This window comes from Narcine bancroftii, chromosome 2 (genome assembly GCF_036971445.1).
Source record: "Narcine bancroftii isolate sNarBan1 chromosome 2, sNarBan1.hap1, whole genome shotgun sequence".
Classification (NCBI taxonomy): domain Eukaryota; kingdom Metazoa; phylum Chordata; class Chondrichthyes; order Torpediniformes; family Narcinidae; genus Narcine; species Narcine bancroftii.
Window position 1 is genome coordinate 290,599,430 of NC_091470.1, and position 13,462 is coordinate 290,612,891.

General features: G+C 43.3%; 1 protein-coding gene across 8 annotated transcripts in view; it reads right to left on the reverse strand.

The window, feature by feature from the left end:
* prex2 (phosphatidylinositol-3,4,5-trisphosphate-dependent Rac exchange factor 2) overlaps positions 1 to 13,462 on the reverse strand; it is a 351,801-nt gene that overhangs the window by 159,596 nt on the left and 178,743 nt on the right. For all 8 annotated transcript variants that reach the window (XM_069921298.1, XM_069921299.1, XM_069921297.1 and 5 more), the window contains 2 exons: positions 4,686 to 4,778; positions 3,835 to 3,983 (listed from right to left, as the gene is read on the reverse strand). In XM_069921298.1, the coding sequence (XP_069777399.1) occupies positions 3,835 to 3,983; positions 4,686 to 4,778 (242 nt within the window). The remainder of the gene's footprint in view (positions 1 to 3,834; positions 3,984 to 4,685; positions 4,779 to 13,462) is intronic.

Consider the following 13,462-nt stretch of genomic DNA (forward strand, 5'->3'; position numbering starts at 1 on the left):
GGTTGCTTTCTGGCAAGGATGTACTTGGTAAGAGGAAGGTTTCAAAAGGCAACATTTTTAGAGTATAGATTTTGTACATTCCAGTCAGGATTAAAGGCAAAGTTGACAGGCATATGGAACCTTGGTGTTTGAGGGATATTGTGAATCTGTTTAAGCAGAAGAGAGGTGTATAGCAGGTACAGGCACAAGGAGAAAGAAGTACTTGAGGAGTAAAAAAATGCAGAAAAAAACAAGAAGGGAATCAGGAGTGGTAAAAGAAGACATGAGCTTGCTCTGGCAGACAAGGTGTGGAAAAACCAAGAGCAAAAGGACAGTAAAGGAGAAAAATTCTGTTAAAATGAATATGTTGCCTAAATGTTTATGTCTTTTTCAATCTGTTCCAATATTTGTTCCTAAATTTTTTCTTTTTACTTACTTGACTCAGCCATATCATCTTACTTATGAAGGGTAAGCACACTCACCTTAATAAAGATCTTCTTCAGAGATCTAAGAAAGATGGTGGAATGGCTCTACCTAACTTTAGATTCTACTATTGGGCAGTCAATATACTAAGTCTTATGTTTTGGTCCTTCTTTCACAATAATTCTGACTGCCCATTATGTGTATCAATGGAGTTGAATTCCCCAAAAAAATTTTCTAATTCAGCACTTCTGAATTAAGTTAATAGATAACCCCATTGTTAAATATTCTATGAGAATTTAGGCACACTTTAGAAAACATTTTGCATTTCATAATTTTTCTCTCTCAAGTCGTATTGTATCCAATCACTTTTTTCAACCTTCTTTACATTACGATATTTTTCTGAGGGTATTCAAAGCTTTAAGGATCTCTTCATTAATGGATATTTTGCATCATTTGAACAGATTACTGCTAAATTTAGCTTGCCCAAATCTTAATTCTATAGATATTTGTAAGTCTGGCATTTTTTTGAATCACAAGTTTCTAATCTCCCTGGAGTCTTAATCAAATTTTGTAGATGAGCTTTTCAGCTTAATGTCTTCACATAAAAGTTTAATATCTAATATTTACGAGAAATTGTTATGTTTAAATCAGATTTCGTTAAAATCAAAAATTCACAGAGCACATATGGCAAAGTGATTACTTAAGGTGGAATGTGATTTTTTTTAAAAAGAGATTGCTCATGCCTGTGGAAACATTAGAATGCACTTCTTTACACAGAGTGATGGGAGTGTGGAATGATCTGCCAGCTGAAGTGGTGAATGCAGGCTCAATTTTAACAATGAGGAAAAATATGAACAGGTATGGGACATGGTGCAGATTAGCAGGACAAGGCAGAATAAAAGTTCAGCCCAGACTAGCAGGAACGAATGGCCTATTTCTGTGCCCTCCACCCCTATGCGCAAGAAAGTCAGGATTCCCCTTGTACTTACCTACCACCCCATTAACCTGTGCATACTATGTGACCCCCATCACCACATATTCCCCTCTCCACCTTCCACAGGGATTGCACCCTGCATGACTCCCTTGTCCACTCTTCCTTCCCCACTATAGGTCACCTCTAACTGCAGGAGATGCTCCACCTACTTCTTCACCACCATTCAGGGCCCCGAACAGTCCTTCCTATATTTTACTTTTGAATCTGCAGGGGTCATTTACTGCATGCAGTGCTCCCATTGTGGTCTCCTCTATATTGGAGTGACTGGGTGCAGGGTGGAAGATCACTTTGATGAGCACCTCAGCTCTGTCTGCCGCAATAATGTGGATCTCCCAGTGACCACTCATTTCAATTCCCCATCCCATTGCCTTGCTGACATATCTGTCCATGGTCTCATACACTGCCAGACTGAGACCACCCACAAATTGGAGGAACAACACCTCATCTTCCATCTGGGCTCCCTCCAACTACATCCCCATCTTATTCCCCCTGCTGCCTTCCTCCAGCTCTCTCCCCTTTTCCCTCTGTCTCCTTTCAAAGAACTAAAATCAATACCCACCTTTGATAAGAACCTAAGAAATAGGAGCAGGCTTGGCCACCCAGGCCTGATTTTCCCCATATCCTTTAATTCCCTTACCATGTCAAAAATCTATCCAACCTTGTCTTAAAAGCCTCACCAATACCTTGTTCTGTTACAGCGTAGCCTCCCTGCTCCTAAATTCAATCCCTCTAGCAATAAAGCCCAACATTCCATTTGCCTTCTTGAGACCTGCTACACCAGGAAACCAATCTTTTGCAATTTATGCACAAGAACTCTCAAGTCTTTCTGCATGGCAGCATGCTGCAATCACTTGCCATTTAAATAATAATCTGATTGTCCACTTTTCCTTCCAAAGTGGATAACCTCACATTTACCAATATTGTACTCTATCTGGAAGAACCTTGCCCAGTCACTTAACCTATCTATATCTCTCTATATATGCTCTGCACAATTTGCTTTTCCACTCAATTCAGTGTCATCAGCAAACTTAGATACACTACACTCTGTCCCCCCCTTCCAGATTGTTAATGTATAGTAAGTATATTGTGAACAGTTGCTGGCCCAGCACCCCCTGCGGCACCCCACTCACCACTGATGGACAACCAGATATACACCCCTGAATCCCAACTCCCTGCTTTCTATTGGTTAACCAATTCTTTATCCATGCTAATACATCAACCCCAACTCTATGCATCTTTATCTTATGTAGAAGTCTTTTATGAGGCACCTTTTCAAACACCTTCTGGAAATCCAGGTAAACATTGTTCATTGGCTCCCCTCTATCTACCACACTCATTATACATATCTTCAAAGAGCTCCAGTAAATTTGTCAAACAGGACCTACCTTTGCTGAATCCATGCTGTGCCTGCATGATGAATCAATTTCGCTCCAGATGCCTCGCTATTTCTTCTTTAATGATAGCTTCAAGTATTTTTCCAACTGCAGATGTTAAACTAGCTGTCCTATAATTCTCTGCCTTTTGCCTGCATCCTTTTTTGAATAGTGGCATAATATTTGCCACCTTCCAATCCGCCAGGTCCTGCCCAGAGTCCCAAGAATTTTGATAAATTATCTAAGTCTCTATTATAACTTCTGCAACTACTATAACTTCCTCTTATTATATCCAATTAACACCTTTTGAATGTTAGGTGTGGACTTTTCCCTCCCATTCTCCCCCGTTAATCTCTAATCTTTAATTAAGATGCTTGCCTGCCTTTTGCTTATACCTTGAAGAAGGGCTCAGGTCCAAAACGTTGGTGATATATCTTTATTTCCTTTGGATACTGCAAAACCACCCGAGTTCCACCAGCATTCTGTATATGTTTTACTACAATCTCAGCATTTGTGTTTCACACCATATTAACAGAATGGAACATAGAACAGTTTAGCATGAACAGGACCGTCATCCCTTGATGTCTGCACCAATCATGATGTTCAAACTAAACAAAACACTGCTGTTTGGTCTTGCAGCTTACAATGGTCTTTCTTACTGATGCCAATGAGGTTTCGGCAACTTTTTATTTGGGCAAATTGGATGGAGGTTTTAAAGCTTCTTTGCAACAAAAACTTGGAGATGCTTGTCCAACTTACTGTTAAGGGGCTAGTGAACCTCAAACAATATCTCTGCCTTTCTCTATCCAAAGATGTTCCCTAACCATTTCCAGCATTTTCTGGTTTTACTTCAGATTAACAATATCTTGTACTTGCTTGTTTTTTGATTCTGAACTTCAGGCAAGCCAAACTTTTGAAAATATATTTTTATTGTGTGCTTGTATGATTGAGGAGTCCAAGATTTACAGGTTGAGATCCAGAATTATTTATTCATGAATGAAAACAAGTAATTTTTGAGGCGCGCACTGCATTATTCAACGCATGAACTGAAATAAAAGCACTTACTCGCGTGGCTTTGTGCTCAGAAGAACTCTGAGAGGCCTCTTGCTATTGAAGCATTGCTGCAGGAAGCATTCGACTTCCTGAAAGGGTCTTAGGAAAACCACATCTCCATTGATCGCAAAAATCTTCTTTCCAACCTCTAGGCCTGCCATCTTAGGTGAAATCACGTTAAAAAAAATGGAATGCACATAAGTTTTACACACAATATAACAACTGCTACATAAACACAGAAAAGTTGAGTCATCTAAGATTACTGTGAATCATTTAAAGTTTGAGTTTGTAGACATTTCCAATGAGTGCAGTTTACAGTTACTCAGATGTTTTAAAGAAATAACAAATTGAATGACAGTAGTGATGTTTTATGTCGCCATGTTTCCAAAAAAAATTGTTACTCTATAGAAGTGTGCATGGTTTGTTATAAATTGAATGTGTTTTTCTGTTAACTGATGATTTTAATATTTCATGAAATTAAATCAACTAGACATTTATTATTTTCTTGCCTTTGCTTCAGATCTCATGCCAATGCCTTGTCTCTATCTTTAAAGGTTTAGAGATCATTCTGATTCTGTTCCAAATATCCTGAATTCCAGTTCACCAGCCTTCAACCTGCTACTTGGCAAACACCCAGAAGAAAAATGCAGCTGGGACTTTAGTACAGTACGGGTTGGAGCAGGGCACAATGTGCAACTAAAAATTTCAGGTAAAGGCATCAGACACCTGAGGATATTAAGTCAATATAGTACAATGTAGTACGCCAATATTAATACCATCTGATTAATTGAACAAAATAATGATCATTCAAAATTCAACAATCTTCCTAAAAAGGTTTATTTTTAAAATCCATTGAACTTCACCTCAGCATAAGAAACCTTCTCCACAGATTTCACAATAGGAACCTTGTTTCTCTCCTCCAGAGTAAAACCGTAGCTTCCATCTTGAGCTTTAATCTAAGGATTGTGAAATAATATACTTTAGAGTTCAACCATCGCTAGAGTAATTTGTAACAGACTTTTAAACATCTTTATGTCAATTGGTTACATATGCTGTTTTCTTAAATATGTTGCACTGCACCAATTATTTTACCATTAATTGCATAAACTACCACATGTGCACAGCATGTCAAGTATATTACGGTTATTCAGATCTATTTTAAGATTTCTTAATAGAAAACAATTCCTCTCCTGACAGAAACATGCCACATGGTATTTGGATTTCTCTACCACATGAAAATGTTTCAAAGCACTTTGACGCAATCGTCTAGACATTGGAGCAATGGAGAAGACTTGTAAATGTTGTTAATCTTGTCATCCATTGTGCCAACCTCAGCATTGTTAACCTCCCATCGTCTTCTACTTATTTTTGACATGATGGTGGTGCAGCAATTCAGGAGATCGTCAGCAGTGATAGTACATTCACCATTTGATTATGCCTGTTTGTTTTAAGGAAATAAAAATGCAACCTGAAATAAACTTCCATTTGCAATTGAGATTGACATTAAACAGTGATGTCTTACAAACCATACTTGTGGACATAGTTAAATAAATAAATTAAATAAGTGAACAAATGAATAAGTGAAAGCTGTTTATTAAGGCATATAAAATTTTATCAGTATAATAAAAACAGAAAATGATGAAAACAGCATCCCTGAAAGGGTGAGGTGACAGCTGCAATAGTGATAAGCTGTTGATGAAGTCATCTGGTTGACTGGCTAATGAGAGTGGTTTAAGAGAGAGAAAACAAAAGAAAAGCTCGAAGGTTCAGCAAACGGAACTTGCAAGTGTTCACACTATGCCCATCTTTTGTTGCTTATGTGGCACAGTCTTTAGTTCAATTTTACTTGGACTCTCTCACTCAAATCTTTTTCTATTATATTGACAACTGCTTCCTGCACTCATATGAAACTAAAAAATCTAATTAGTTTTTCAGACAACTATCATCCTCCTCATAGTTTCTCACTGTCCGAATCTGCCTCTTCTCTCTTACCTTTCAGAACTTCTTTTCACCATCTGTGTTGCGAATTTGTGACATCCGTTGCAAGCCTACGGACTCCTACAACAACCTCCATCCTTCCTCCTTCAAGGCTTCCCTTCCATTCTGCCATCCAACCCCTTCGCCTCTGTTCTCGTCCTCTACTCTCCCAGTCTCCACATGCTTTCTTCACCATTTCTGCTCCCCCCAACAGTATTTGCATTTTATGTCAGATTTCCCAGCATCTTTAGTTGTTTTTTTTCCCATAGTCAGTGAAGCTGTCATTACAAAATTAGAGCTACCAATTTTTGGCATGCCATACAATAATTTTTTACTTGGTTTTATAATCTCTTTGAAGAGTGTTATTTAAATGCAGGTTCTTTTATGGGATAAATAATATCCCCTCAATTTTACTTCTCATCTTCAAGGAAAAAAAATACACCACTACAAAGCTATGATTATTCAGGCCAGCACTTGGAAGGAATGAAGGAAATTAAAGATAGTTGTTTAGTTGGAGAGGAGTAATGTAAACAGAATTTTAACAATGAGTGTAACAAAATGGCTGTACAAAGATATCCAGGAAAATATGATTCATTACATTAAAATGCTTGTTCCAGATTGTTCTCTTTTACCCAGTTCAAAAACATGAACCAATATGTTCCTTGGCAGAATCTGAGTGGGAAGCAGAATTAAATTAAAAGACAAATGGAAGCACACAGTCACCCTTGTGGAGTGAACAGGATTGTGTTTGATCTCCTCAGGCTGAACAACTGGCAGTTTTTTTTTTGCTTTTTGCTTGAGATTCCAAACATCCTCATTTTGTTCCAAATTTTAAACGAGGATATAGACGAGTTTCAGCTCATTATTTCGAAGGAGCTAAGGTCCACAGAGTCAAGAACAAGTCCTATTGCCAAAATGTCATTCAGGCTATACCACTCTCCAGAAAGGCTGGAATTCCTCAGCACATAATCATAGCTGGCTGCAAATTTCACATTCAAGCACAAATTCTTTGAGCCTGGTTACTGATTAGAGAACCAAAAGAGCTTTGGCACCATAACTTTGTTAATATCATCTATTACATCCTTTGTGAAAAATAAGATAAACTAGCAAAATAATAATTGAGACAAAATGTTTCATGATATTTTTCTTGACATTATCTCAACTGTACAAATTTACCATTATTCTAAAGACTGTGTGAAAGATCTGTTGAATGCATGCTTACGTAGTCCTGCTGCTTAAAACAAGCCAGAGCCAACAGTGAAGATGGTATCCTTTAACAGCCACCGGGAAGGTTATGAAGCAGTTCTTCCTGCATAAACTGGCAGAGTTTAACTATAGTTTTTGTTATAAACCTCAATGTCATCAGAAAAATTTCTGAGACCACAACTAACATCCAGTGGATTACATCCGTTTCAGATGGTATATCTCATTTGTTTTTATTCCTTCTGTTTACCTTTTTCTCTGCTAATCTTGGCAACAAAATGAATCCCAAGAGAGCAATCCATGCGCATGTGTAAGAAATTATTATTCTATTGACAATTATTGAAGGTCTGATGAGACTTCCAGATTTACAGCTGCAAATCCACCTCTGCATGACACTGAGAAGATTTTCTTTCATCTGGATATTACTCTAAACTGAGGGATTGCATAATTAGAGACTCCTACCAGTAACAAACAATGTCTCACCAAGACAAACTGAAGAGATTAAGCAATACTTGTGATGGAAATAAAATGAAATCACCGGAAACATCCAGCAAATCTATGGAAAGAGAAACAGAGTTTACATCATTGATAGGATGAGGCCACAGTTGCAATGAGGATTATGTGTTCCAGGACTGAAAACTTAAACTTAAAACTGTCTCTTTCTCAGTACTGAAGAAGGGTCTTCAACTGAAATGTTAACTGTTTCTCTTTCGACATATGCTCCCTTATCTGCTGAATGTGTCTAACAATTTCTGTTCCATTCAGATTTTTACCAATTGCAATTATTTTTTGATTGAGCAATAATTGGTTTCAGATTGAAAAAGAACAGCTTTGAACTTGCTAAAGCCTTATAATAGAACACAGAACATGACAGCACAGTACATGCTCTTTGGCCCTCAAAGTTGTGCCGATCTATATATTCCTACCAAAGGAAAGCGAGACCATACTTGCTCGTAACCTCTATTTTTATTTCATCCATGTGCCTGTCTAAAAGTCTCTAATGTTTCAGCCTCCACCTCCACCCCTGGCAAGGCATTCTAGTTACGCAGAACTCTCTGAATAATAAACTTAAAGAACATTTTAAATTAACATTGACAAAAATTTCCCAACACAACTTCTGTACAAATTCAGCTTGGAGTTAAACAAGAAAATCTGCAGATGCTGGGGCCTAGTGCAATACAAAAATGTGCTGGAGAAATTCAGACGGTCATGCTGATAATGGTGAGCAATGCCAACAGAGATCACCGTCACTGCACGGCTAACTAGTGTCATCGCCATCGGTCCCCGCAATTCTCATTGTTGTGTTGAGAAAGTGTCAGGTTTGAGAAAGATGAGACTGGACACAACGGTTTGCAATCAAACGTTACTTTTAATAACACACAATTAACAGAAGAGTGTGGGAAAATTTTAGCAGGAATAAAATGCGCACAATGTATAAAAGAGCATGGGAAAATCTACTGCTAGAATTGATCTATAGAACTGGATTTCCAACTTTTTCTTTCTACTCACATATCACTTTAAGTAATCCCTATGCCATAAGTGTTCTGTAATTAGTAAGGATGTGAGTGGGGAAAAAAGGTTGAGAATCGCTGCTCTAGACCCAATTGTTACAGAAACATTTTGGTTGGGATAAATTGTCATTGGCCCATTTCCTTTAGAGTTATGAAACTGTGCACATAACAGATCAATTATGTTTGTTAATACAGTGGTTTTTCAACCTTTCCCTTAAGTTTCTTTCTTCTTTCTTTGGCTTGGCTTCGCGGATGAAGATTTATGGAGGGGTATGTCCACGTCTGCTGTAGGCACGTTGGTGACTGACAAGACCGATGTGGGACAGGCAGGCACGGTTGCAGTGGTTGCAAGGGAAAATTGGTTGGTTGGAGTTGGGTGTTGGGTTTTTCCTCCTTTGTCTTTTGTCAGTGAGGTGGGCTCTGCGGTCTTCTTCAAAGGAGGTTGCTGCCCACCGAACTGTGAGGCACCAAGATGCACGGTTGGAGGTGATATCAGCCCACTGGCTGTGGTCAATGTGGCAGGCACCAAGAGATGTCTTTAAGCAGTCCTTGTAATCTTTAAGTAATCCCTTACTAATCACAGAGCATCTATGTCATAGGGATTATTTAAGGTGATATGTGAGTGGAAAGAAAAAGTTTGAAAACCACTGATCTAAAGCCTCTTATCAATGGATTATGTCCTGCTGAACAGTCCTTGCTGCATGTGGTCCTAGCACCCTGGTCTTCCGCTGTCCTCAATTCCAGGTCCTTGGAATGCTCCTGGTGGAATAGCTGGGGCACAGCTTTGTCAGGTGTAGAAGCTGACACTAATTACCAAAGTTATTAAATGTGCTGACATTCAAGGACGTGAATGTAAAAGTTAACATTGTTGCTAAATATTTTTTTAAAATTACACCTAAATAATTACAAACATACCATATATTCTGGCATATAAAAGTCCTTGAATGTTAAAAATGTCATCCCAATACCTGAAGTCATCTTATGCGCCAAGTATAAAATTTGAACATTAACAGCGAACTCTCAGTGCAATCCAGCACCAGGTTTAAAATCCAAACTTAACAGCGAACTCTTAGCACTCCACCGCACCAAGTACACTTGCATTTTTTGTCCATAAATACATTTTAAAAAATACGGTACACATACACATCCTTACCTGAGTTGGTCACGGAATGCCGGATTGCCCTTTTACTCAGACGGCATTCCGGCGCTGTTACTACATTTGCTGCAGAAAAAAGCCGGGACTGGAATGACACCCCATTCCATGTCAGTGCTTTTTACACAGCAGACATAGCATCAAAAAGATTCAAATCTCAAATGAAGTGGCTGTGTAAAAAGAATAAACACAGGCGCACCTTAAGGATGCATATTGTGGTGCGCTGTTAGACAGAATCAGACACACACAAGGTAAAGAATGAACAACAGGCTTTAATCCACAAAGACCTCCACAGAGCCAGGCTGGCTGTGGCTGCAGCAACTCAGTGTGAGGCTTTGGGAGGCTGGCACAGGCTTATATCCTGGAGGGTGATTGACACCCGACCGGGTGGGGCTTGATCCATTCAGTGTGTTGTCCTGTCCCCTTCCACTCCTGCAGGTACAGAGGTTGCCCCCTGCAGTAGGCTGGTGGTATACTACCACATTCACTCGCTTCTTTAAAATTGTCCCGGGGTCGAAAGGGGGGGGGGGAGGGGGCAGTAACAAGGAATCACACCAACTAGCTACACACAATATTTACAGGTTTAGATAATTCGGCGGCCGCCGGGGTCTCTGTGACCATCGTAGGACTGGCTCCTGGTCACTGGTCAGAGGGGAAATGGGAGGAGTGGTGGCAGGGGTGTGTGTGGCTCGTGTGGTGTCGCGCGGAGAGGTGGCCAGGGGGGCCGGGGTCAATGTATGTGGGTTGTATTGGATGGGTGGGGGGGGCAGGTTCACCTCCTAAGGCTGAAGTGGGCCCCTGGTGGTCAAGGAGGCCCTGCGTGCCCCATAGCTGCATGGGGATGGGGGTGTATGCCCGGTCAGCGTCATCCTGGATTGGAGGGTGGCGTGGTGTTGTGGGTGCTCCTGCTGGTGCCAGGTCCCTGGTTGAGAAGGTGTCCTCCCTGCCACTGCCAAAACTAATGTAAGCATAGTTATGGTTTGGATGAAGGAGGAAAACCTACTCCACCAGGGCTTCGGCCTTGTGTGTCCGTACATGCTTATGCAGAAGCACCGGTCACGGGAACATAAGAAATGTTGGGAGTGACATTCCAGTCACTAACTTCCTGGGGAATGAGAACAGACGTTCATGAGGGGTCTCGTTGGTAGCCATGCACAGCAGTGACCGAATGGCATGGAGCGCCTCGGGCAGGGCATCCTGCCAGAGTTCAACGGCCCACCCTTTTGACCTGAGAGCCAGGAGGACTGCCTTCCAGACCACCCCATTCTCGCATTCCACTTGCCCGTTGCTTCTTGGGTTATAGCATGTCGTGCGACTGGTCGCGATGCCCCTCGCCATCAGGTACTGGCGCAGCTCACCGCTCATGAAACTAGACCCCCAATCGCTGTGGATGAAGGCAGGGTAGCCAAACATGGTGAAGATCTGCCCCAGGGCCATGATGACGGTGGCCTTGGAGGTGTCCAGACAAGGGATGGTGAAAGGGAAGAGTGAGTACTCGTCCACTACCTTGAGGAAGTAGACGTTTCGGTTCGTGGAAGGCAGGGACCCTTTGAAATCCATGCCGAGACACTCGAAGGGCCGAGTGGTCTTTACAATGTGGGCCGGGGGGGTGGGGTGGAAGAAGCGGGGTTTACACTCCGCACAGACCCGACAGGCCTCGGTCATGTCCCTGACATCCCTGATGGTGTACGGCAGATTTCAGGACTTAAAATAGTACAACTGGGTGATGCCTGGATGGCAGAGACCCTCATGCAATGCCTGCAACCTGTCGTCATGCATAGATGCGCAGGTGCGAGAGAGGGCATCAGGGGAATCATTAGACTTCTCGGGGAGGTACTGGATGTCGTAGCTATAGGTTGCCATCTCTACTCTCCAACGCAGGATCTTGTCATTCTTTATCTTGCTCTTGTGGGAAGTGTTAAACATGAACACCACAGCCCGCTGAATCTCCTACCGGCCAGGGAGTGGCACCAGTGGTGGACCACTTCCACAATTGCCTGGGCCTCCTTTTAAATGGCAGAGTGCCCTAGCTCGGAGCCATGGAGGGTCCTGGAAAAGAAGGAGACAGGGCGCTCCCCCCCTTGGTTGAGGGTAGCTGCGAGGGCCACCTCGGAGGCATCGCTCTCCACCTGAAAGGGGAAGTCCTCACCCACAGCCTGCATCGTGGCATCCGCAATGTCTTGCCTGATGCGGGTGAAGGCTGCCTGCGCCTCAGGTGGGAGGGGAAAAGTTGTGGCTTGTCCAAGAAGTGAGGGACCCACTGCGAGTAATAAGAGAACAATCCCAGGCACCTGCGGAGGGCCTTTAGCATGGGGGGGGAGAGGTAACTCCATTAATGGGCGCATCCTTTCCGGATCTGGGCCGATGACTCCATTGGCCACAATGTACCCCAGGATGGCGAGGCAGGTGGTGCTGAACACAGACTTCTCCTTGTTGTAAGTGAGGTTCAGTTCCGTGGCCATCTGGAGGAATTTCTCCAGGTTAGCGTTGTGGTCCTGCTGGTCACGGCTGCAGATAGTGACGTTATCCAGATATGGGAACGTCGCCTTTAGCTTGTGCCGGTCTACCATGTGATCCATCTCCCACTGGAAGATGGAGACCCCGTTCGTGACCCCCAAAAGGAACCCGGCGGAACTGGTACAGGCGCCCGTCCGCCTCAAAGGCGATGTAGGGCTTGTCCTATGGGTGGATAGGGATTTGGTGATATGCCGACTTCAGGTCAATCGTGGAGAAAACCTGGTAGCAGGCAATCTCATTGACCATGTCGGCGAATCTCGGCAGGGGGTTGGCATCCAGCTGGGTGTATCGATTAATGGTCTGGCTGTAATCCATGACCATCCTCGGCTTACTTCCCCCTTTCACCACTAGGACTTGGGCTCTCCAAGGCCTGTTACTGAGCTCTTGAACGCCTTCCGCCAGGAGTTGCCACACCTCTGCCTTGATGAAGTCCCTGTATGCTGCACAATAGCGCCTACTTCTGGCGGCGATCAGCTTGCAGCCTAGCGCAAGATGCGGGAAGAGCGCCGGTGGGGTGATGCGCAGTGTGGTGAGGCCGCAGGTTGGCCGGGGCTGGTAGGTTGATGTGCTGTGCAATGTGAGTGGAGGTTGGGGCCCCCTGAAGGCAAGGGTGACACTCTGAAGGTTGCACTGGAAATCCAGGCCCAGGAGGAGTGGTGCGCAGAGTTTGGACATGACCATTATATCGACTGAGCAGTGCTCGAGGGTACCAACAGTCTTATTCTTGGTGGTGAGGGTAATCGAGCAGGTGGTGGGGTGGACCTTTAACCTTAGGGTGTGGGCCACACTTGAGTGAATGATGCTCTCGGTGCTGCCACTGTCCAACAGGCACTTTATTACCTGCCCATTAACTCACACATCCATCATCGAGCGCCCAAAATCATGGGGTATGTCCCTGGTCAGCGAAATGGCGGCCAGGACCATCTCGGAGTCAGAGTCGTCGTTATCCGGAGGGATGGGGAGTGTCGATAGGGCTGCCCGTGCTGACAATGTCGACATCGGTTGTGAGGTGCAGCATGCGGTAGCCGATGGCCTCTGGAGGCGTGGGGAGCATCGGTAGGGTGGCTTGGTCATCACCTGTGTTGACCACATTGCCATCGATCACTGGATGTGGCGTGCGGCTGCTGATAGCACCCGGAGGCGTGGGGAGCATTGGAAGGGCAGCTTGGTCATCGCCCGTATTGACCACTTCGTTCTCAACATCGTCGGGGGCCCTCTGTGTTGGGTGCTGCCTGGCCAAAGATGGCGGCGGCACGTGGTGAGCCGCTGCGTGGTTGGC